This window comes from Acinonyx jubatus, chromosome X, assembly GCF_027475565.1.
Source record: "Acinonyx jubatus isolate Ajub_Pintada_27869175 chromosome X, VMU_Ajub_asm_v1.0, whole genome shotgun sequence".
NCBI lineage: Eukaryota > Metazoa > Chordata > Mammalia > Carnivora > Felidae > Acinonyx > Acinonyx jubatus.
This window is the reverse complement of record NC_069389.1, coordinates 55,900,832-55,921,272: the sequence shown is the minus strand read 5'-3', so window position 1 is coordinate 55,921,272 and position 20,441 is coordinate 55,900,832. Positions and strand designations below refer to the sequence as shown.

Below are 20,441 nucleotides of genomic sequence, written 5' to 3'. Positions count from 1 at the left end.
CCTGCTGCTAGCTTGGCCCCTGCTTTCTCTACCGAATGTCTTTGCTGCAGCAGGCGGCTCACATCTTTTGTACCTTTGGGGGAAATGTCAGCATCTTGCCACCAAGAATACGGACACGCCCCCCACTGGCTGGTGCTATCTGAGGCAACATTTGGGGGCTACGGCAGAAGACCAAGCGTACAGCCTTCACAAAGGAACTGGTGCAACCGCAGGGGTCTCGAACCATCCAGAGGAAAACCTGACTTAGTCAGCAGACGGTCACTGAGGACCCCAGAGGTTTGAGCCTTTCTCCCACCCTCCCTGTGCCCCCACCCTCCCTTCTCCACTCCTTCAAGAAGGTCTCCAAACCACAGTTCATTGCAACTATCATTTATTTAAAAATATATGTCTCCTTGGAAGGAACACTGGTAAATCAACTAGTGTCATGCTTACTTTGAATCTTGATTTTCTTCCCTGGGAGGGGCAGAGGGTTGAGCACCACTCAGAGTACATCAGTTAACACTGGAGAAATCAACACTCCCTGCTCACCCGCCTCCTCACCAGAGTCACCATCGGCCATTGCCTTATCCCTCTTTGCCTTCAATCCAGTGAACTGCCCAAGTAAAGCTGCTGCCCTTTCTTTACCCTCGGTCTGGACCCCACACTTTACAGTTGGCCTCATTATGCTGGTAGGAGGACTGTTAACAGATTTCCTATGTTTGGCTGGTGGTGCTCAAAGCATCTTCAACGTGGCATCATCTGCACTGGTCACAACCCAGTGGGCTAGGAAACAAAAGACTCACCCCTGGGGCCAAGCATGTCCACCCCTTCCTCCCCTGCATGATGCCTCCATTGTGGGGGCGAGAGAGGCTTGGTGGCTTCCAAAGGGCACGGAGGGGCAGGGCCCGAGCCGCACCTGCCACCTGCTCTCGTGGTCAGGGAAAAACTCCTTTGACCACAGTCACTGCCTTCTGACTCTGGGGAAAACCAACAAGGTTTCATGTCTCGCCAGTGAGTGACTCTCAGCTCTACAGGTCAAACTGACAGCCTTAAAGTCTACTTTCTTGAGGAAATAGTAAGCTACCAGCTGTTGGTGAGGGCGCAAGGGTAGGGCATATGAAGCAGCTGTGAACAAAACCCAAATCAAACTCCTTGTTACGTGGCTGGCCAAGCCCAGTGCTGTCCCATGATCCCAGCACAGAACTGGAAGGCAAGTGACACCCCGTCCCTGTTGGGGGGGGGGCACGAAGGGGTCTTAGTGGAGTCCAGTGCGTCCCGGGTGCATGAGTAAAGAAAGGGACACATCGCAACACAGAGCCCCAGCTCCCACTTCTCAGCAGCCCCCACTTCCCCTCTGCTGACTGGACGGCAGAGCCCGGGTCACCTACTCTATCACAAGGCCCGGCTCCTCCACATCATGAGCCTTTAAAACACGGTCAAATTGGATTCTACGCATTCACTTAAATAGTAAAAGTAAAATTTGGAATAATGAAAAGGCTGACACGGTAGCACAACATGGTTTTGGTTTAACAGCAGCTTAAAAATGAACAAAAAGGAAACCTCTCATGCAGACACATCAGGTGGCAGAAAACAATAGGCAATTTAATATGGAGCATCGTTAGCCATTCTCTCTCTGTCCACACACAGGACTGACCGCACCTCGAGGGCAGCAGCGCCTTTGGGTTAAGTCTCCAACCCTCTCGCCCCCCAGGCACAAGCCCCGCTCACGACCAGTCCTAGAGCAAACCTCCACTTTCAAGAGAATGACCATATGCGAGTGCCCTTGGTACAGCACTTACTACCGCTTTCGATCCCTCCCCAACCAGTTGGGATATAAGATGCCATCTGATTGGATTATGAAAATTAAAGCATTTCTCTAATAACACAGTACCATTGATGAAGTCTCCATAGATTTTCTAGTCCAAATGTGAGTGAATATATATATATTATATGAGAGTGTATAATATATATATATATAATAATTTCTATATATTTTATATAAATTACATATATATATCTATATATAAATAAGATACTTTCTGTCACCATACGTTACACTGTTCAGCGCCGCGTGACAGCAGCACGACAGGCAGAAATGCCCGGGGCATCTCGGCACGCGGCGCACTGAGCTCGCCTCACAAGCCGTGCAGCTGTCCAGAGCCTATCTTTCTGGCAGGTCCTCTTCTCTTCTCTTCGCTTCTGCTTGGTTCTTATGAAAACAATGACTCTGATGGATTTGCACCTGCGCTAGCGCTTGGGAAAGGTCCATGCAGGAATGGGCACAGTCACATGATGAAGTGAGATGGCATCATCCCAAAAAGTAAACTAAAATCAAACGAAAATTTAAAAAAACAGAACAGGACTAGAAAACTCAATTTTTGGGACATATCTAAAAAAGGGGACAAGAACAGTAGTCATTTGTTCTCCTGGTGGGGACAGGACTGAAGAGGGAGGAGGGAAGAGGGACTTGATGTCTTCTGTTCACAAGAGAGTGCTTGGTGGGGATTCTTCAGAGTTTTTCAGGGGATGGGACCCAAATGTAGTGCCCAGACTGGTCCTCAATGATCTGTTTGATTTTGTTATAAATCTCTTCCAGTGAGTCACCCTGTACAATGGCTACAGTGAAGAGGAAAACAAAATTATTAATGTGCTCCACAGCACCCCCCAACCCGGCAATCTAGCCTGACCCCGCCACCCTACAGCTCAGTCCAGCAGAGATGCCCATGTGGATGCAGGCGCCAGTCTCACCAGCCTGTGAGCCCAGGGCAGCGAGGGAAACTGGCAGGTGCTCCAAGCCCAGGGCTTAATGTCAACTTGCTGAGACAGTGAGACTAAGCAGCAACGAAGAGGAACATGTATTGCTTAAAAAAGGTTTACTGAGCATCCATTAGATGCCAGACCTTGTGGCTCATGTTGCTCTTGGCTGCCGTCAGGCCAGCAGCAGGTCATTCTCAACAGCCTTAGCAGAAGACTAGGAAAATCTCAGTTATCCAAAGAAAAAACTGAAAAGAAACAGTTTTCAGCAAGAGGCAGTGCTCCTGGGGCTGTCATATCTGCTCCATGCCAGAGCCAGCCCAGCACATGAGGAAGGACAGGGACATAATGGTAAAGGGAGCTCCAAAAGCCCAGGTCTGAGAAGTATGGCCATGCAAACTTTCCCTACTTAACCTGGTGGCACCACCAGCAAGGGTTTACTTAGCATCAACCTGCACACATAGGGCACTGTCCTTTAAAGGTAAGCAACATGGGACACAGAAACCATCACAACCTTTTAGGAACTGACCTTCCGGGATAGGTGAGCAGGTACACACACACACACATGCTGCCAGACAACTTGAATACCACACAGAGGAACCAACATCATCAACAAACATATATTCAGCACCTACAACGTGCAAAACTGAGTATTGGATCAGGGAGGGGACAAGTTGGGAAGGAAGCAAAGTGACACAGGGAGCCTTAGATGTGGCAGGGACACGAAGACAGGATGAACAAAATGATCTAAAGCAGCTGAGTGGTGGTGGTTGATACTGAAAAATGATTATCCTCCAGCTGGATGGGAGGCACCTGAGTATTTTCAAAAGGTGTGACCTTGAAAGCATCCAGAAAGTCTGTGTCAAGTATCTAAGCCTCTTGGAGACACTTCCAGAATAGGCGACTGCTTGTCCCATGTGACCCAAGCCGGGCAGCAGGAACTCTTACCTGTGAAGTATTCTCCAAACTCCTGCTCCAGTTTCATGGCTTTGTCATAGATCTTATTTGCTTGTTCGTATGTCTGCCGTCGGTTCATTTCCCTGCCACAGACACGGAAGAAAAATGGTTAACAAACTGGATTCTACGTTTTGATTGACATAAAGGGTTGCTCCAGGATCCTTGAAAAGCTACTCAGCTGCTCTCTGAGAGCAGCAGTGGCCCATAGCTAAACATCTTCCACAAACCTTCCAGGTTTAAGAGCACAACCAGGATGGGGCGCCTGGGTTGCTGACTCGGTTAAGGGTCTGGCTCTGGATTTCGGCTCAGGTCACGAGCTCATGGTTCGTGGGATTGAGCCCCATGTTGGGCTCTGCACTGATGGTGCAGAGCCTGCCTGGGATTCTCTCTCTTTCCATCTCTCTCTCTCTGTCGTTCCCTTGCCTGTGTTCTCTCTCCTCTCTCTCAAAATCAATAAGTAAACTTTAAATTAAATAAATAAATACATAAATAAATAAATAGTAAGTAAGTAAATGCACAACCGGGAATACATGCACGGGCACTCAAATCAGAAGGAGCCTTCAGTGACCAGAGATGGGGTACAGACTTTCCTTTGACCTTCCACTGGGGCTCACCCCTGCCCAACAAAACAGCTTATTTTCTTGTTCCTTTCTAGGGCCCTCTCCTAGCTGGAAGTGTCTGAGTCTCAGCAAATACTTACATAAGTGCTTCGATGGACTTGGGCTTGATGAAAATGGCAATGGGATAAAGTTGTGCTTGCTGCAGCCTCTTGATTGCATTGCCGGAAACATCTAAGATGCAGTGCTTGCCCTGAAAAGGCAAAGACTTGTTCTCAGCCCACCCAGTCCCTGTCTACCCAGTCCCAAGCACTTACCGGGTGGCAACCCAAACATCTGCTTGGGGGGGGGGGGCAGGAGGAGGAACCTGGGGCCACCCAGAGAGGCCTAGAAGATTCTACCCCTGAGGCACCCAGGTTCCATCTTTTTCTCCTACCCCCAGAAAAGGCCACATCTGCAGAAGGGTCCCTATTCATGTGGGGGACACGCTGGGGTGAGCTGCATGGAGGAGACAGACAGCCACCTCCTTCCAGCGGCTGGGAACACACAGAGCCGACACGCCTCTGGTTGGCCCTGTGCCAGGAGGAGGAGGATCCTAACAGAGAGTCAGCAGGAACTTTTCTGTTTTTCCTTTGAGGGTTATATTTAGCAGGGCCATCTCCTCTCCTCTTACCCTCTCTGCAACTGCCCGCACCGACTGGATGCTGGTCCCATAGAGATTATCATTGAATTGGCCTGCTTCGATGAACTTGTTGTCCTGAATATCCTTCTCCATTTGTTCTCGGGAGACCACAAAGTGGTAGTCTTGTCCATCCACCTCATTATCACGCCGAGGCCGAGTAGTATCTGAAGGAAGAGAAGAAATGCTGTGTGGTTGAGGACAATGACCTACCCCAGGCCCAAAGAGATGACCTGTTCTTCTCTACCTGGGTCCCGGGCTACTCAAGTATTTTCCAGATGAGTGGTGGGGTGAGGGGGGAAGCAGCTGAAAAGAAGTTTGTCTTGTCTACTTCTCTTATAATTACCAGGTCTCACACACAGGGAGCTATTTGCTTTAGCTTAAACTGGACCAGAAAGGTGGGGTTTCCTGGGCCAAAACCTGGCAGAAGATGCCTAATGTGGTATGGGAACCAACAAACCTAACAAGCTGCCCACCAGGCCATGTCAACACCACTCGGGCTGCCTGCCCCCCACCATTAGTCCAATCCTTCCTGACCATTGCCATTCAAACTTCTCTCCAAGGAAGGAAGCAGGCCAGACTGATGTCTTAGGCCTCCCAACCCCATGAGCTTTGTGGGGATCTATTGCTACCTAATCTCTTCCAGAGTGTTAGATATACCCTATACCCAGAGAACCCTAGAACCTGGCCCCAGACCCTTTCCATAAAACATCAGAGCAATAGTTCCCTGGGCACTGATGCCTCACTCCCAAAACCCTCCTGGGCTCTTACGTGGCACACAGGATCCAAATTTATGTGGGAACTCCGAGATCAGGTCATCGTTCACTCTGTCCTTCATTGGGCCCAGGATGATCACAGGCCTTGCATAGTGAACTGGAGAGACAGAGCATGGAGGCAGTGAGCGAGGCCTCCCACCAGACAGCCTATTCTACCTCCAAGTCTGCCTAGAACACCTAGGCTCTGGAGCCGCCAGTCAGACAGAGCAGAGTGTATGCAGCCCATTCTCTAGCTTTTAACTACAAAGACATCAAAGAGCCTTTAATTTGAAAATATCTAAGGCCAAGGCAAGTCTGAAGTCAGAAACATCTCCCCTCCCAGCAGATTCAGGAGAAATCTCTGCATGGGCACCTGCAGCTAGGCAAGGTTTTCTCAGAGGAGCCATTGGAGGGAGGGACCAGAACCTTTCTTTTGGCAATGGTCACGCCCACCAAAATTGACTTTTGCCATCTTTGCAAACCTGCCCTATCTTCTGGAAGGCACCCGGGGCAGCAACAAAGGTATGGCAAGGGGTGCACACTGGGTTTCCATTCCCCCTTCTCTATGAATGATAGAAAGTTGTCGAAGAGAAGGAGGTGCCCAGGGGCTGGATGTGCAACGAGCCATGCCTTCATACTCCACCCGCGCTCTCCCCTCTGCCCACATGGCCAACCGCTGTGCTGGCCCACGACCATGACACTAGCTTGAAGGCAAGACTCTCAGAAGGGGGCTTACTTTCTTGCCGCGTCACTGGCTCATATGACAAAATTGCGTCCTCTTGTCCTTCTGCAACAAAACAGGGAGACATGTTAGCACCTTATAATCTGCCTCCCTGTGTCCTGGTCCCCCTACAACATTCACCCCACCCCCACCTCTGCCAGAAAACAGCCTGGTCAGGCAGTACTTGCTAACACCTGCCCTGTGGGCCTGTCTGCTTCCCACCAACAAGAAAGGACGGGAAGCCCTTCACCACCCCTGGGACAGGAATCAGGAGTCCTCTTGTTCAGCAAAATATAGCTGACCAAAGGGACACGACCCGCCAGCCAGGAAGCCTCCACCCAAACCCACCCCAATTTCTCAGGAACTGTCCTTAGAGGTCACAGTTACCCTCAGTGCTCAGTTACCCTCTTGCTCTGGTAAGGATTATGAGGAAGCTTCAACAGGTCAAGAAACACTACCCACATCCCATAATTTGCAGGCAGGGGAATCTGGGCACTCACGCAGGCCCCCAAAGCTGCAGCCTAACTTTGCCCTTTTAATGGTTTACCTCTCCCTCCCCCCTACACTGGGACAAACATCCAGACAAGTGGCTCTAGGCTGGGCTAAGGTCCCCAGCGCCCTTTAGAGCAATGCTGAGCCCTGTTCTCTCCTCATGGTAGAGCTCTGTATATCCAGCAGTGACAAGCTTTTCCTAAAACAATCACCAAGCCACTTGGTGCTGGGTGCCCAGAGGTCCCCAGGTGGCTGGTGGCAGTGCTGGGGAAGGCAGCAACATCTGCATCAGGCCCTGGGATGCTTGCTCACGGGCTTCCTCTGAGCCTAAGACTCGTGGGCAGACTGTACAAGGCCCTCTCGCCACAGCTCCCAAGAGGCCAGTGCTCTCAAAGGTCATAGGGTTTCAACTGTGGCTTCTCTGGCTTGGTCATAGGATCTCTGAAGGAAAACTAGGCAGTTCCTGGATCATTTAAGTCAGGAAAAAAAAGACAAGGACACCGAGCCTTAACCCAGGAAATCCTAAAGACCTGGAAAGGCAATTCAGGACAATATCCCATGGGAGCTATTTGCCTTTTGGTCTCCAAACCCATGTGTAAAACTGGCAGCATTTATAGCCCATGAGGCCCGTGGCAGGGATTGACTTGCTGGCAGCTCACCCTTCCCAGGGCCCCAGGGACAGCTTTCAGTCAGGTCCTGGCCAGAAGTGCGGGGCTTATACTCTCCTTTAATTCATGGCCCAAACCCCACCCCATAAGGACAAAATGGCCACAGCATTTCCAGGATCTCAAAGTGTACATGACTAAAAGAAGCAGTAGCCTCTGAACGGAAACGGCAGCCATGCAATGCCGGAATGAGGATGATGGCCAGGACACGTGGTGGAGCTACAAGACATGAGGGAGAGCGACACACACTTACTGGAACTGCTTTCGCTGTCACTGGTGTTGGATGTCACTCCCTCTGCAAGCCAACAAGAAAGAGACTCCGATTCAGAACACACCACTGAGAGGTCACACGTGGCACAAAACTCAAATGCTCCAGGAGCAAGACTCTGAGCTGCCAACCAAGTCAGGCCACGAGAGGCCTGCCACATCCGGGCTACCAACTGGGAGGCACAGCTCCAATCCAGAGCCCCTGACCATCTTGCACTTGTCCCCAGAGCCCTCTCAGTCTGCCAAGTCCCTCCCTGGACACTACAAGCCTTCCGTTCTTTGGCAGCATCTTCTTCGTCTAAATCAAAAGAACTGACTTGGGTGGTTTCCAAATCCTATCTCAAAACACATCTCCCAAAGCTAACAATAGGAAAGGCAAGGCAGGGACAGCAGCAAAGAGAAGTCCAGGGACCAGGTTGCTCTTGAATTTCCTGCCCAGACAGAGCCCCTGAAGTGTACAGAACTGTGCAGTGCTCCAGAAATAAGAGGCTAAGCACTGGCTAAGTTGAGCTGTCACCAGGGAACAATGCTCTGACCATTCGGTGGCACCAAGAGCCCTCCTGCCACCACTGTCTAGTTTCCTCCTCCTAGCTTGGCCTCAATGGTGAGGGATGATGCTCCTCCAGCCACAAGAAGACAGACATGTCAAAACACAGAGACAACAAAGAACATATGGAGGCCACGGCAACCCTCCTGCCTCGGACCACCAGGACTTGCCCACATCTGAGTGTGGGCAGAGCAGCCACGCTCAAAGGAGGCACAAGGCACAGTGTGGCCCAAACAGAGCCCACTGCTCCCAAGACAACAAGCAAATGAAGATGGGACACAGATACAACAAGCTATGGACAGAGACACTGCTCGTTTCAGCCAAGATGACACTGTTCCAGACTGTGATATGCTGTGGCCCCCATAGGAAGGACTGGCTGTGGTGGCCCCCAAGGCTAGTTCCTGAGCAATCCCCTGAGGAAGCTCCTTTGCCTTCGTGGCTTTATTACTTATTGAAGGAGAGTATACCTGGACGGAACCTGCCCAGCAGAGCCGTGTGTACGCGCCCCTCTGTGCAGAGGAGACGCTAAGGTCCTGCCATCTAGGTTCCTTCATTTTCAACTCCAGAATTATCTTCCAGACGGGAGAGGTCAGAGTTTTCCCAAGCTAAGGCATTAGATATATATGGTCCATAAATGCTACTGAGACCTGCCCCCCAGCTCAGCCCCTTAGAGATGCTCCATGGAAAGCCAGCCCACAGCTGTTTGCTGAGGCCCCTGGAACCTGCTGGGATGTCCCAGATGCATGTTGGGTAAAGGGCTCCATAGTACTCTTGCCCTCAGAGAGACTGAAACACCTCATTCTTAAGCCCAATTCTTTAATGTTGTGTCACTAGGAGAAGAATCCAACCAGCAGGCACCCCTGAAGAAGTACTTCTTGCCCACCTTGTTTCTAAGGCGGGGAGCCAAGATGGCTCCCCACTCCTTCAAGGTACAAAAGGAAAACACAGACATGAGTGACAGGCTTTTATTAGGGTACCAGGGATCCAGAGCAAAAGTGTGACACTCAGAGCCACTTGTTCCTCTTCCTGCTGTGGTATGAGTTCTCTCAACACTGTCCTCCCCTCACCCTTTGCCCTCACCCACATTCCCTATACCCCATCCCCTCATGCCAGAAATAGAGTTAGTGGTGTGTAAGTTTGACTTACTCAGGTTCTTTGCTCCATAATAATCGTCACTTAACCCAGGGAAGTCCTGATTTCACAGACAGCAAGGACAAAGAGGGAGGGAAGGAGGGGGTGGGGGAGGGAGGGAAAGAAATGGGGACAAAAGAGAAAATTGAGAAAAAAGACAAGGGGAAGGAAGAATACAGAGCAAGGTGAGCATTAGTGACAGAAGTATGAAATACTATGAAGACCTATAATTATAGTGAGGTTAAGAACTCTGCTACAGAAAGAATGCCCCAACGTCAGATAAGATACCTGTATTTTATGCTGTCCAACTTGCTGCCGGAGGGCCTTTCTGAAGTGATCTATAGTCTACAACCCAACAGGACCGGCCTGGTGACTTTCCAAGGCTTAGAGTACCTGGTTTGACTAAATTTGTAGCTACAGAACCCAGGTCTCTGCTCTGCCCCTGAAATCACCATTTCCCTCCGAGGGTGCACAAAAGAGCAAGCAGAATTATCATCATCCCAAGGAGCTTTTTGCCCAATACTGACTCACTCTGTCCAAACCCTTCAAGGAAAGCTTCATGCAGTGTGAGATATGGCCTTCAACACTGACCTGAGTTGCACAGACCACAGGGGATGAGCCCAGCTTCTAGACAATAAGTGCTAGGCAGTTTCAACTCTCACCCCAACCCTTAGCTGGGCAACCCAACAGCAAACCCTCCCCAGGCTGGGTCTGGCATGGAGGTTCTGAGGCTGATCCAGTGAACTGAAGTGAACTGATCTCACTTCAGACCGCCTCCTACTGCTCACAAGCAGAACTAACTGCACCTAGTGCTTCTTACTGAACTGGCCAGGATTATGAGACTTAACCTCCATTTGGATGAGGGCACCCTTGGATCTAGTAGCTACCAGTCCAGGTGGCAATGACCTACGTAGACCATGACTGTGAAACAGGCTGGCCTAGACAAAGGACCTTCCCAACTGGAACTAGTCCATCTCCTGCCAGTCCCCACAGCCCAGGACCCCAGAGCCCCTCCTTGCGGGGCAGCAGGGGAGACGTTTACAATTCACCATGAGCCATATGAGAAATATTTCACCAGCGTGACCTGGTGTTTATGGTTAGGGTCAGAACAGTTAGTTTCCAAGGCATATGGCAGAACATGAGTACTTCTCAGGATTAAATTGGTTCTTAAAAGTTTATATAGCTCAGTTATGGCCTTTTCTACTGTTTATTGTTTTGCAATAAATCTTTACTTAGACAATGTCAAGTAATCCCCCTTCCATGTCAATTCCTGTGAGCAGGAAGGAATTTATTTTGAAGGCTGGCTCTGTGATCATTCTGGGATGACACTGAGTCTGTTGGAGCCGTGTGGACACCCTGGGTGCATATGCGCATGCATGCAATTCAGGAAGCAGGTCCCACTCCAGGTGTCTAGGGAAGAGAGAGCTCTTCTCTTAACATAGAAGAGTGAAGTTCAGGGAAAGAAAACACAAGAGGAAGAAGCCAGGAGAGCAACACTGTGTCCCTAGACCTGGTTCTCTTAAAAAACATTCTTCCAAACCTGACGCTATAGCTGAATATTGCTCATCACCACCGTGGCAGAGCTCAGCCTGGCATCCCCAACACCAGTGCCAGGGACTTCCTGCTAGGGCAGGCTTGGAACCATTTCTTCCTTAGAGCCTCCAACATTCTTTCAGAGTGAGCAGCTGGATGAGAGACCCAGTGTCTCGCTCTGCACATCAATTTCTATGCTGACTCTGCAAATGAGAGAGTATGCCCGCACACGCATGCACACATGGATGGATGGACAGTCACGTGTGCATGCACGTGTGCACACGCACACACATGTACACACACACACACACACACACACACACACACTCTCTCTCTCGCTGTCTTCTCATAGGGGGAGGTGCAAATGAGGAAGAGAGGGCGCGGCTGTGGGCAGTCTGCTCTCTGTACCCTGCTGCTACTTACGTTCCTGTATGCTGCTCTCCTGGGCCATGTTTTCTTTGCTCTTGTAAAATGGAAACTTTCGAGAGAGGCGGAAACTCTTTTTACGTTTCGTTTTGATCGACTGTGAAAGAACATGAAGATGGAGGGGAAGGACAGAAGAAAAAAAAACAGAACAATGGATTTTAAAGCATGCAAGAAAAACTAAAATGGAGACAATGGTGAGCTAAATAAAAGACCATCTCTCACAAATGGAGTCTATGAGATTAAATGAAAAGTTGATGTAAGAGGAAAATTATGTTTACAGGAAAATGTTGTAGGGATGTTAGAGGTTTCTACCTAATCCAGACTCACAGCACTCACTGGAACTTTCTAAAGGACAAACGTCATGGTAGCCTTCTGGACACATGCCCTAAGGAGCCACTGATACATTCACACAGAGGCATCTACTCCGTGTCTCTTTTCCCTCCTACTGCTCCAGAAGTTCTTTGGCCTGTGAATCTCACAGAAGAAAAGGGGTGAATGACTGAGCCCTCATGCCTCATTGGTCTGAGGGGTTGGTCGGAGCTCTGAGGCTGACCTTCCTCGCTGGACAACAAGGCCAGCTTCTGTTACGGGTCCCCACAGCTCCGACAGGGTCTGCAGCCGGGGAGATACCCACAGGTGGTTTTTTGTGTTCCAAACAAGTCAGCCTTCCAGACAGTCCAACTCCAACACATATTCAAGAGCCAGTAACCCAGGGGGAGGGAGTATACACTGGACACGGAGTTTGAGTGCCCTCGCTCTGCTTTCTGAAAAGCAGTCAGTATTCTGATAGGACAGAGCCAGCCCGCTGAAAGAGAGATATTCTGTTGTGCTCCCCAGTTCTCTTATCCACCGGACAGACTCCAAGCTTCTTACTCCTCTTCACATGTTGGCTGCACTTCCTTGGGGATCCCCACTTACCCTGTTAGACTCAATCATCCCTGTCCTGGCATGGAACTTCACAGTTTTCAATCGAGCTCTTTCTTTCTTTTCCACCCTGTTTTGAAGTCAGAAAGAAGTCCTGTTACTTACTGCCAGTGCATGGTCTCAGAAGCCACTTTTTGGCTCACCGAGTCACAACCACATCCTGAGCACAAACTCTCTACTAAAAAGGAATAATAGAGCACATCCATTGCTCTCAAGCAACTTACTTACAGTAGAATAGGGAAAAAAAAAGAAATCAATACCAAGAAGAAGGCAGGGAAGGCCTCATGATCACGACCACTCACCTCTTCTTACTGGGGATCACACCGATTTGCTCGCTTTCTCCATGTGGGGTCACCAGTCTCGCCTGCCACCACTCATCATCAGAGGCATTGATGACATGCAGAATGTCACCATAGGAGAAGCTGAGCCCCTGGCTTGGCAGGCAGCTGTCCCGAGTTCGATCGTAATCAAATAGGGCCCTGAAACACACAGCGAAAGATGAAGTTACCATCCTACCCCAAAATGCCAGGAACCTGGCAGTCTTGAAAGGATTGTGGAGGAAGAACACCCCAAAGAATGAGTCCAGACCCAGCAGCCTCAGAGAAAACCAAAGGGAATTCTCCAGGAGTCTGCATCCTCTTTTCCATCTTGATGTTATAGATATGTTCCTCTTCTCAAAGAGACATCCCACTCTCCCAAGAAGGGGAATAAGAAAATCTTTCATGAGTCCCATCTCCTCGAAGCTTCCAGATACAAGGTGGAAGTCCAAAGTAGAACACAGTGGTCCTCTCCCTCGCCCACATCCTAGGGAAACAAGTTAGCCTACCAAAGGGCTCTCTCAGTTTACAAACATCTCTTCAAAAGTGGTTGAAAGCAGGACATAAACATATTAACAACCATCTCAAACAACAAATGGTAAATGCTGCAGGGACACAGAAAAGGGCCCTGTGTCCTGGGGCCACTAAGGAAAAAATCTAAGGCTGATGCTCACCCACAGAATGGTAAAGTTCAAAAGGACCCCACCAAGAAGCCTCCTAGTTCAGTCTTTTGCTCTTACATGGGGGGAGGGGGGACGGAGGCTCAGGGAGGAAGAATAATGTGACCTACATCCCTAACCTAGGATGGAGGCCAGGTCCTCTGGCAGGACATACACAGTAAAGTGATAACAGGAAAGGTGGGAAGGGAGCTATACCATCCAGGCTTGAGGAAAAGGAGGAGCCCAGCATGGCTGCAGCTGGAAGTCCTAGGAAATGAGGTTGGAAACAAATGTCTGGGGCCAATTTTGGAAGGCCTTGAATATTACCCAATCCAGTGGCCCCTGAAGGTTTCAGAGTAGGGAAGTGACACATCAAAAGAGCTTTAGGCACATTAATTCACCCTCACATGTAATTGGATAATCGCAGAGTGGGGTGGATTTTGAAGGCAAATTTAAACCAAAACTACAAGCTCAAATCCTTCAGGATCCACTGCTGACTTTGGCTCTGGTGAAGGTGACACTTCACACCTGAGCTCCCTGCTCAATAAACTCACCTGTGTTTGAAAGTGTCTACTTTTCTCATCCACTGGATCTCTCCTTGTAGAGTCACTATGGATGGGTGATTTCAGTGAGAAGTTTGTATTTTTCTACTTGCAATCTAGGCTCTCTTTTTTATATTCTCTTTAACACCTTACTTGTACACACAGCCCAGGGGATTTCCCAGAATTAGTTCCAAGATTTAGACTTCTACCTGCGGTGTGGTGGTCTGTGGCTCACCTGGAAGCTGCAAAGTAAAACATGCTATTTCCCCACATGCAGGCCCAAATGAAATACAGAATGTAGTAAAACTGTGCAGAGTGAAATACCCATCTACTTTTTAAACTCTGTGAAACAGAATTCTTAAGACATCAGTATCAGATTATCTGAAAATGAAAATACTCAAACTCTGACACAGAGCCCTTTACCTCCCTCAATTTATGCATGTGAAGCAATATGGAAGAGGGGCTGAGGCCAGCCGATTAAGGAGGCACTCTGCCCAAGAGGTTCTTTCCCAGTTCTGTGGGACAGGATCGAATCTGAACGCATTTGCACTGCATTTGAAACTGAGTTTCCTAAAGCAAGGAAGGCATTCTGTCAGATGTTCCTACAGACACATGCATGGGGAAGACCTTATTCTAAGTGGCAATGAGAAACACTAGATGTCATTCTGGGCTTCACAGGTGAAAACAAATGTAGTGAGGAAAAGAACAGAACTTGGATTAAGCACAAATTAGTTTTGGTGGGGGAAGAAGGAAAGATGTTAAAATGAATTAGGAGAGGGGCACCTGGGTGGCTCAGTTGGTTAAGCGTCCAACTTCAGCTCAGGTCATGATCTCAAGGTGCATGAGTTCAAGCCCCACATAGGGCTCTGCGCTGACAGCACAGAGCCTACTTCAGATCCTCTGTCCCCCTCTCTCTGCCCCTCCCCCACTCGTGTTCTCTCTCAAAAATGAAAAAAATAAACATTAAAAAAAATGAATTTGGAGAGATTAGGATGAGGTTGTAGAACGCTGGAAGGGAGAGCTTACTGGTTACAATCCAGGGACAATCCAATATATATCTGAGCACCCCACAGAACCACCCTGACCTGTGCCAACGGCAGTTAAGAAGTGGAGTACATATGATAAAGCTGATATAAGAAACATGTTTTCTGGATGTCAGGAATCCAATTATTGGTAATTTTTTAAACATCTGAGATTGAAATAAAACCAATAAGCCAGTGTACTTCCAAGATGAATTTCCGATACCTTACAATATTAAAATACATATAACACAAGCTAAGGAACAACAAACTAAGTGTGGAATCCAAGTCAACAAGAATGCCAGCAGTGGCCACCGCACGCCAGGAATGGCACTGTCTGCTTTGGTTTTTAACCAAAGGCACATGTTCCTTTTACAACTTTAACTTTCAAAAATGTAAGTCACTATAAAAAGAAACTGCTTTCAAATATTTAAACTCTTTCTTTTTCTTTTATAACACATTTCTAAATAATTGCTTCTTCTTGCTGTTTATTGATTACTTTTTTTTTTTTACATTTCAGGAATTGCCTATTGGTTTTCAATTGCTCTCACTTATCCTTCCACCCCTCCTAATTTATTGATATCACATTTTTGAGGTAAATAATAGTTACTTTTACACCATTGTACAAATAGTGTCCACAGAGAACTACCCCCTCCTTTCCTATAAGCTTTTTCTATGGTTTCCTTCCTGGTGGAAATACTTTTTTATCTGATTATTTTTCTATGACCCTACTGTCTTTTAGCTCCGTTATGTAACACATAGAGGGCTACTTAGATTTACTATTTCTTTACTTTGGAGAGCCAGAAAAGGAGAGAACAGGAAAAGGATTATTTTTTTAATATGTTATTGTAAACATTTGAGATTTTAAACTATTCATATGCATTCATTTCATTAACTATTTAATTAATATAAGCTTATCATAGAATTTTTGTAAAACATAAAATCTAAAAAAGGAAAACAATCACATTTAATATAACTCAGAACCACTCTTCATACCATTGTGATACTGTATAATACTGTGTAATAAGTAAACAAAAAACAGGTTTCACAGAGATGGAAACATGCTGTGTACATACAATTCGGCAACTTTAGTTGTCACTTGAAATTGTATCATTAATATTTCCCATCTCATTGACGATTCATCAAAACTAATATTTAAAAAAAATTTTAATGTGTACTTATTTTTGAGAGAGAGAGAGAGAGCGAGCGAGCGTGAACAGGGGAGGAGCAGAGAGATTGGGAGACACAGAATCAGAAACAGGCTCCAGGCTCCAAGCTGTCAGTATAGAGCCCGACGTGGGGCTCAAACTCACAAACACACAAGATCATGACCTGAGCCCAAGTTGAAGGCTTAACCGACTGAGCCACCCAGGCGCCCCAAAACTAGTATTTTTAAAGATGATACAATATTGTATTCTTAAGGACATCCATTAATTAAACAAGCATTTTTGAGCATCTAATATGATCAGGCCCTCCTCTGGATGCTTAAGGGGAAAAAAAAAAAAAAAAGAAAGCAAGTGGGGAAATCGATTTACCAAGCACCTGGCTTGAGTCACTTATTTCTGATAAGGAACATGTTTGGCTCTAAGTTCCCCAGCCAACAAGGCAAAAAAGGCAATTTTCCAGTAAAAAAGTGGTACCAAAGGGTACGGGTACCTGGGTGGCTCAGTATAGGTTAAGCATCCAACTCTTGATCTCTGCTCAGGTCTCAACCTCATTGGGCTCCACAATGGGCATGATACCTAACTTAAAAAAGAAAAAAAGTGGTACCCAAGTTTATCTGGATTTTGTTTGATGAATTTGTGGATGAGGAACACTGAACAACAGAATAAGCAATATTTTTAAACTATGATCTTGTTATCGCTTCTCAGCCTTTTGGCTGAGATCAAGTGTAAACTATGCTTTTGTTAAACACACAGCAACACATTTGAATTTGAAATACGAGAAAAGAAATCAAATTTGAAATTCTGAGCTATAATGTCATTCTCAGTTGAGAATGTGAAATGAATTAACAAGAATTTCCTTTTCTATCAATCAGAACTACAAATGAAGAAAGAGCTTTGCAGGACATCGGAGCCTCAGAGGTCTCTAAGTTGCTTTCCAATTCTAGCATTTAATGAGCCCAAGTCTTTCTGAGGTATTCTCTACCAGGCTAAAGATGCCCAATTCCCTCACCAGTCCTTCCACTGTCGTGATGGTGATTTGTTTTCTGAATCCATAATGGAGATGTTCTCTAAATCCACTTTTTCTGTTTTCCTGCTGAGACTGTATTTGACTAAGAGCTAGAAAACTTCCTCAGAGATGACACAAACCAGGCCCAGAGTCACACAGGGCCTCATCTAGAGTTGTGTGGTGGGCAACTTCACACCAGGGCTCTTAAATCTCAGAAAAATGTCATGAGGTCTAAGTCACAGTCACATTACAAACAAACAAAAGCTAACTCCCCACTTGGCTATGTCTAAAAAATAGCTTTCTGGATGGAAGACACAGAAGAAAATAAGTCCTGGCCTTACAGAGTGTGCTGGCCAAGTATGCTGTAACGAGAGGCAGGATAAGCCAAGGCCTAAAAAGCATTCAGGGAGAGTGTAGGTCACACCTACCTTGGGGAAGTTATGAGGAAGGGTTGACTTTTGAACTGGGCCTCAATGAAGGTTCAGGATTTCGAGGGAGAGAAGGGAGACGCCTGTCTGGCTAGAAAGAACAGTGTGAGCAAGGACTTGGAGGCGAGCAACCAAGGCTGTGTGGCAGGGTCAGCAACACCCATATTTGGCTGCAGTGCAAGGCACTCAGTCTGCAGTCCAGCTAAGGAGTCTGGCATCCACTTAGTAGGCCTTGTGAGACTGACTCCATGGCCTCAGCCTTTTGATCATTACCAGGCTAAACTTTCATGTGGAAAGTAAAATTAAAAGCGAACAAGGGCACCTGGATCACTCAGTCGGTAGAGCATATGACTCTTCATCTCAGGGTCATGAGTTCAAGCCCCACGTTGGGTATAGAGAAGGAAGGAAGGAAGGAAACTAAAAGAGAACAAGCCTGAATAGTAACGTTGAACCACCTTTCAAATGATACATATTTCATGTAATTGAAAAAAGTATGTAAATTAGACCTTAATAAACTTTGAAAAAGTGTTGGCTACTTACCTGAGATCTTTCAGAAGCATGCTAAACTGTGGCCATCTAGCTGTGACAATCTCTCTTAGGAACAGCCTGGAAACCTAAGAAAGTGACAGGGACTGGCTCCTTGTTACAAATGCCTCAGGCTGGATCTGGTAAGAGGATGAAGGAGCACCTTTTTTGCCAACACTGTTATATCTTCCTACCCACCCTTCTTTATCCTTAGGGCAAGAACTAGAGAAAGTCAAGGCATATAACATACCACCCCTTTTAAATCAGACTGAACCACTGTCCCAAAACTAAAATTCTACACATGCAAGGCCCAGATGACATACCAATGAAACTTTTCAACCTCTGACTCAAAAAGAGTGAGCAGGAAAAAAAAAAAGCAATACCTATTTGTCTCCAGACACCTAAAACCATATTTGACCACTCTGGCACCTTGGTTTCACCCCGTGTATGTGAGCTTATTGACAAGATGGTGTGTTGGGAGATGAGCAGCCTCAGAAACCCCTTATTTTTTCTGGGTCTAGATAAAAAGAATTCCATGAAAGCCTCCAAGTGGAGGACTGGTCAGCTCAGAGGGAAACCCTATGTCAGGAGAGAACAAAGCTTATGGAAAAATTACCATCTAAAGCCTAAGATCACAGTAAGTGGTCTACATAAAAGATTATCCTTCAACCCTGAATATGTTCCTCCTTGGTTATGGCTGCACAGTTCTGTGAAGCAAGAGAAAGCCACAGATCCTGGGTTTTCCTGCAACTTCTCAAACACTGTGGCCAGGCCAGGAAAACATTAACATCTTTTTTTTTTCTTAACGTTTATTTTTGACACACAGAGAGAGACAGATCATGACCAGGGGAGGTACAGAGAGAGGGAGACACAGAATCTGAAGCAGGCTCCGGTCTCTGAGCTGTCAGCACAGAGCCTGATGTGGGGCTTGAACCCATGAACTGTGAGATCATGACCTGAGCCAAAGTCGGACACTTAACTGACTGAGCCACATAGGCGCCCCATGTTGTCTTTAAACTTAAAAAAAAAATTTAATGTTTATTTATTTTTGAGAGACAGGGAGACAGAACACGATTAGGGGAGTGGCAGAGAGACAGGGACACATGGAATCATAAGCAGGCTCCAGGCTGAGCTGTCAGCACAGAGCCCGATGCGGGGCTTGAACTCATGACCCTTTGAGCAATGAGATCATGACCTGAGCCGAAGTCAGATGCTTAACCGACTGAGCCACCTAGGAGCCCCCCACCCTTTTTTAACGCTTATTTTCTCTTTTTATGTTTTAAACACTGATTTATCTTAAGAGCAGGGTAAAGACTGTGCCCCAGAGAAAACGTGGCATGTAAAATCAAAGTGAAAGTGGGTAATGCAGCAACCTTCCAGAGCCAAGTCACACCAGCATGAAAAGCAGATGCTCACTTCCCAGGGTCTGCGGGTTGGAGTTCCCAAGCTAAGATTCAGCACGTCAGCTTTAAATGCTGCTGCCTATCTTCCGACAGAAAGCACTGCCAAAGGTCTTCAAAGATATGTTGTGTAAGTGGTGACCTTTCAAATAGTATCCCCTACGAGCTGCGTGCACCTGCCCACATGATGCACGTGCTCTGGGGGACTTTGCCTAATCTTCCTTTCAGCTGAGACCTCACTGCTGGAGGGGAAAGCAGGAATATAATCAGCTCAAAGTAAACAGATTACTAGGCTAAAGTCTCTGGCAGTTCAGATCCTAAATTGTGAGGTTTGGGTCTAAAAAAGCCCAAGAAATCAGAAGCACCTGGCACAGTCACATCGGTGTCTTGGTGAACAGGAGCGCAAAGAAAATAGCAACTACCAAGGAAACTGGTCAGGCAGGTTTCTCGAAGCAAAGTAAACGAGAGCACTTGAGCCCTTCGGCCTCCAAGAAAAATGGCTGCTTCTGCTGCACTGGCCTAGTAGCCGTGCCCACCTCTCTGCCTGTGGCTCCAGCCATCTATGGTGGCCTGGGAGACTCAGCCTGTCCCCTCTCGCCCTCATTAGTTCCCCTGAGGCCCAAACCAAGCCCCACTCTTCTCTCTGTGACCCTGCCCACTCCAAATGTCTTTCTCCCAAATTCATCCTACATATTTTGCAATGACTTTTCTTAATGTTTTCCATTTATTGCTATTTATTTAAGTCCTGCAGTTTTAAATTATTTCATAGTGTATCACCAAAGGGGAAGCCCTCTGAGGATGAAGGCCATGTCTGAGGCTCATGAACAGTGCAGGAGATCAGGCTAGGGCAGGAGGGCACAAAACACACTTCCAGTTACTCTCCAGTTAGTTACTATCCCTCAGAGGGTTCTCTCACTGTATTTCCCTCCTATACCAGATGGGGTCTAAGACATTGCTTCCTTCCTTTCATGTGTGTTATGGGCTGAATGTCT

The 20,441-nt window shown here is 47.3% G+C and overlaps 1 protein-coding gene across 7 annotated transcripts in view; it reads right to left on the bottom strand.

Annotated features, from left to right (window-relative positions):
- Nucleotides 1-353: 353 nt before the first annotated feature.
- DLG3 (discs large MAGUK scaffold protein 3) overlaps nucleotides 354-20,441 on the bottom strand; it is a 57,528-nt gene continuing 37,440 nt past the window's right edge. For 4 of the 7 annotated variants that reach the window (XM_027053708.2, XM_027053713.2, XM_015080571.3 and 1 more), the window contains 10 exons: nucleotides 12,690-12,866; nucleotides 12,382-12,457; nucleotides 11,461-11,560; nucleotides 7,813-7,854; nucleotides 6,418-6,468; nucleotides 5,698-5,799; nucleotides 4,921-5,093; nucleotides 4,391-4,500; nucleotides 3,682-3,773; nucleotides 354-2,595 (listed from right to left, as the gene is read on the bottom strand). In XM_027053708.2, coding sequence (XP_026909509.1) covers nucleotides 2,489-2,595; nucleotides 3,682-3,773; nucleotides 4,391-4,500; nucleotides 4,921-5,093; nucleotides 5,698-5,799; nucleotides 6,418-6,468; nucleotides 7,813-7,854; nucleotides 11,461-11,560; nucleotides 12,382-12,457; nucleotides 12,690-12,866 — 1,030 coding nt within the window. In that variant the 3' untranslated portion in view covers nucleotides 354-2,488. Of the gene's footprint in view, nucleotides 2,596-3,681; nucleotides 3,774-4,390; nucleotides 4,501-4,920; nucleotides 5,094-5,697; nucleotides 5,800-6,417; nucleotides 6,469-7,812; nucleotides 7,855-9,519; nucleotides 9,566-11,460; nucleotides 11,561-12,381; nucleotides 12,458-12,689; nucleotides 12,867-20,441 lie in introns of all 7 variants that reach the window. The other 3 variants (XM_027053710.2, XM_027053709.2, XM_027053711.2) reach the window with 3 other exon arrangements.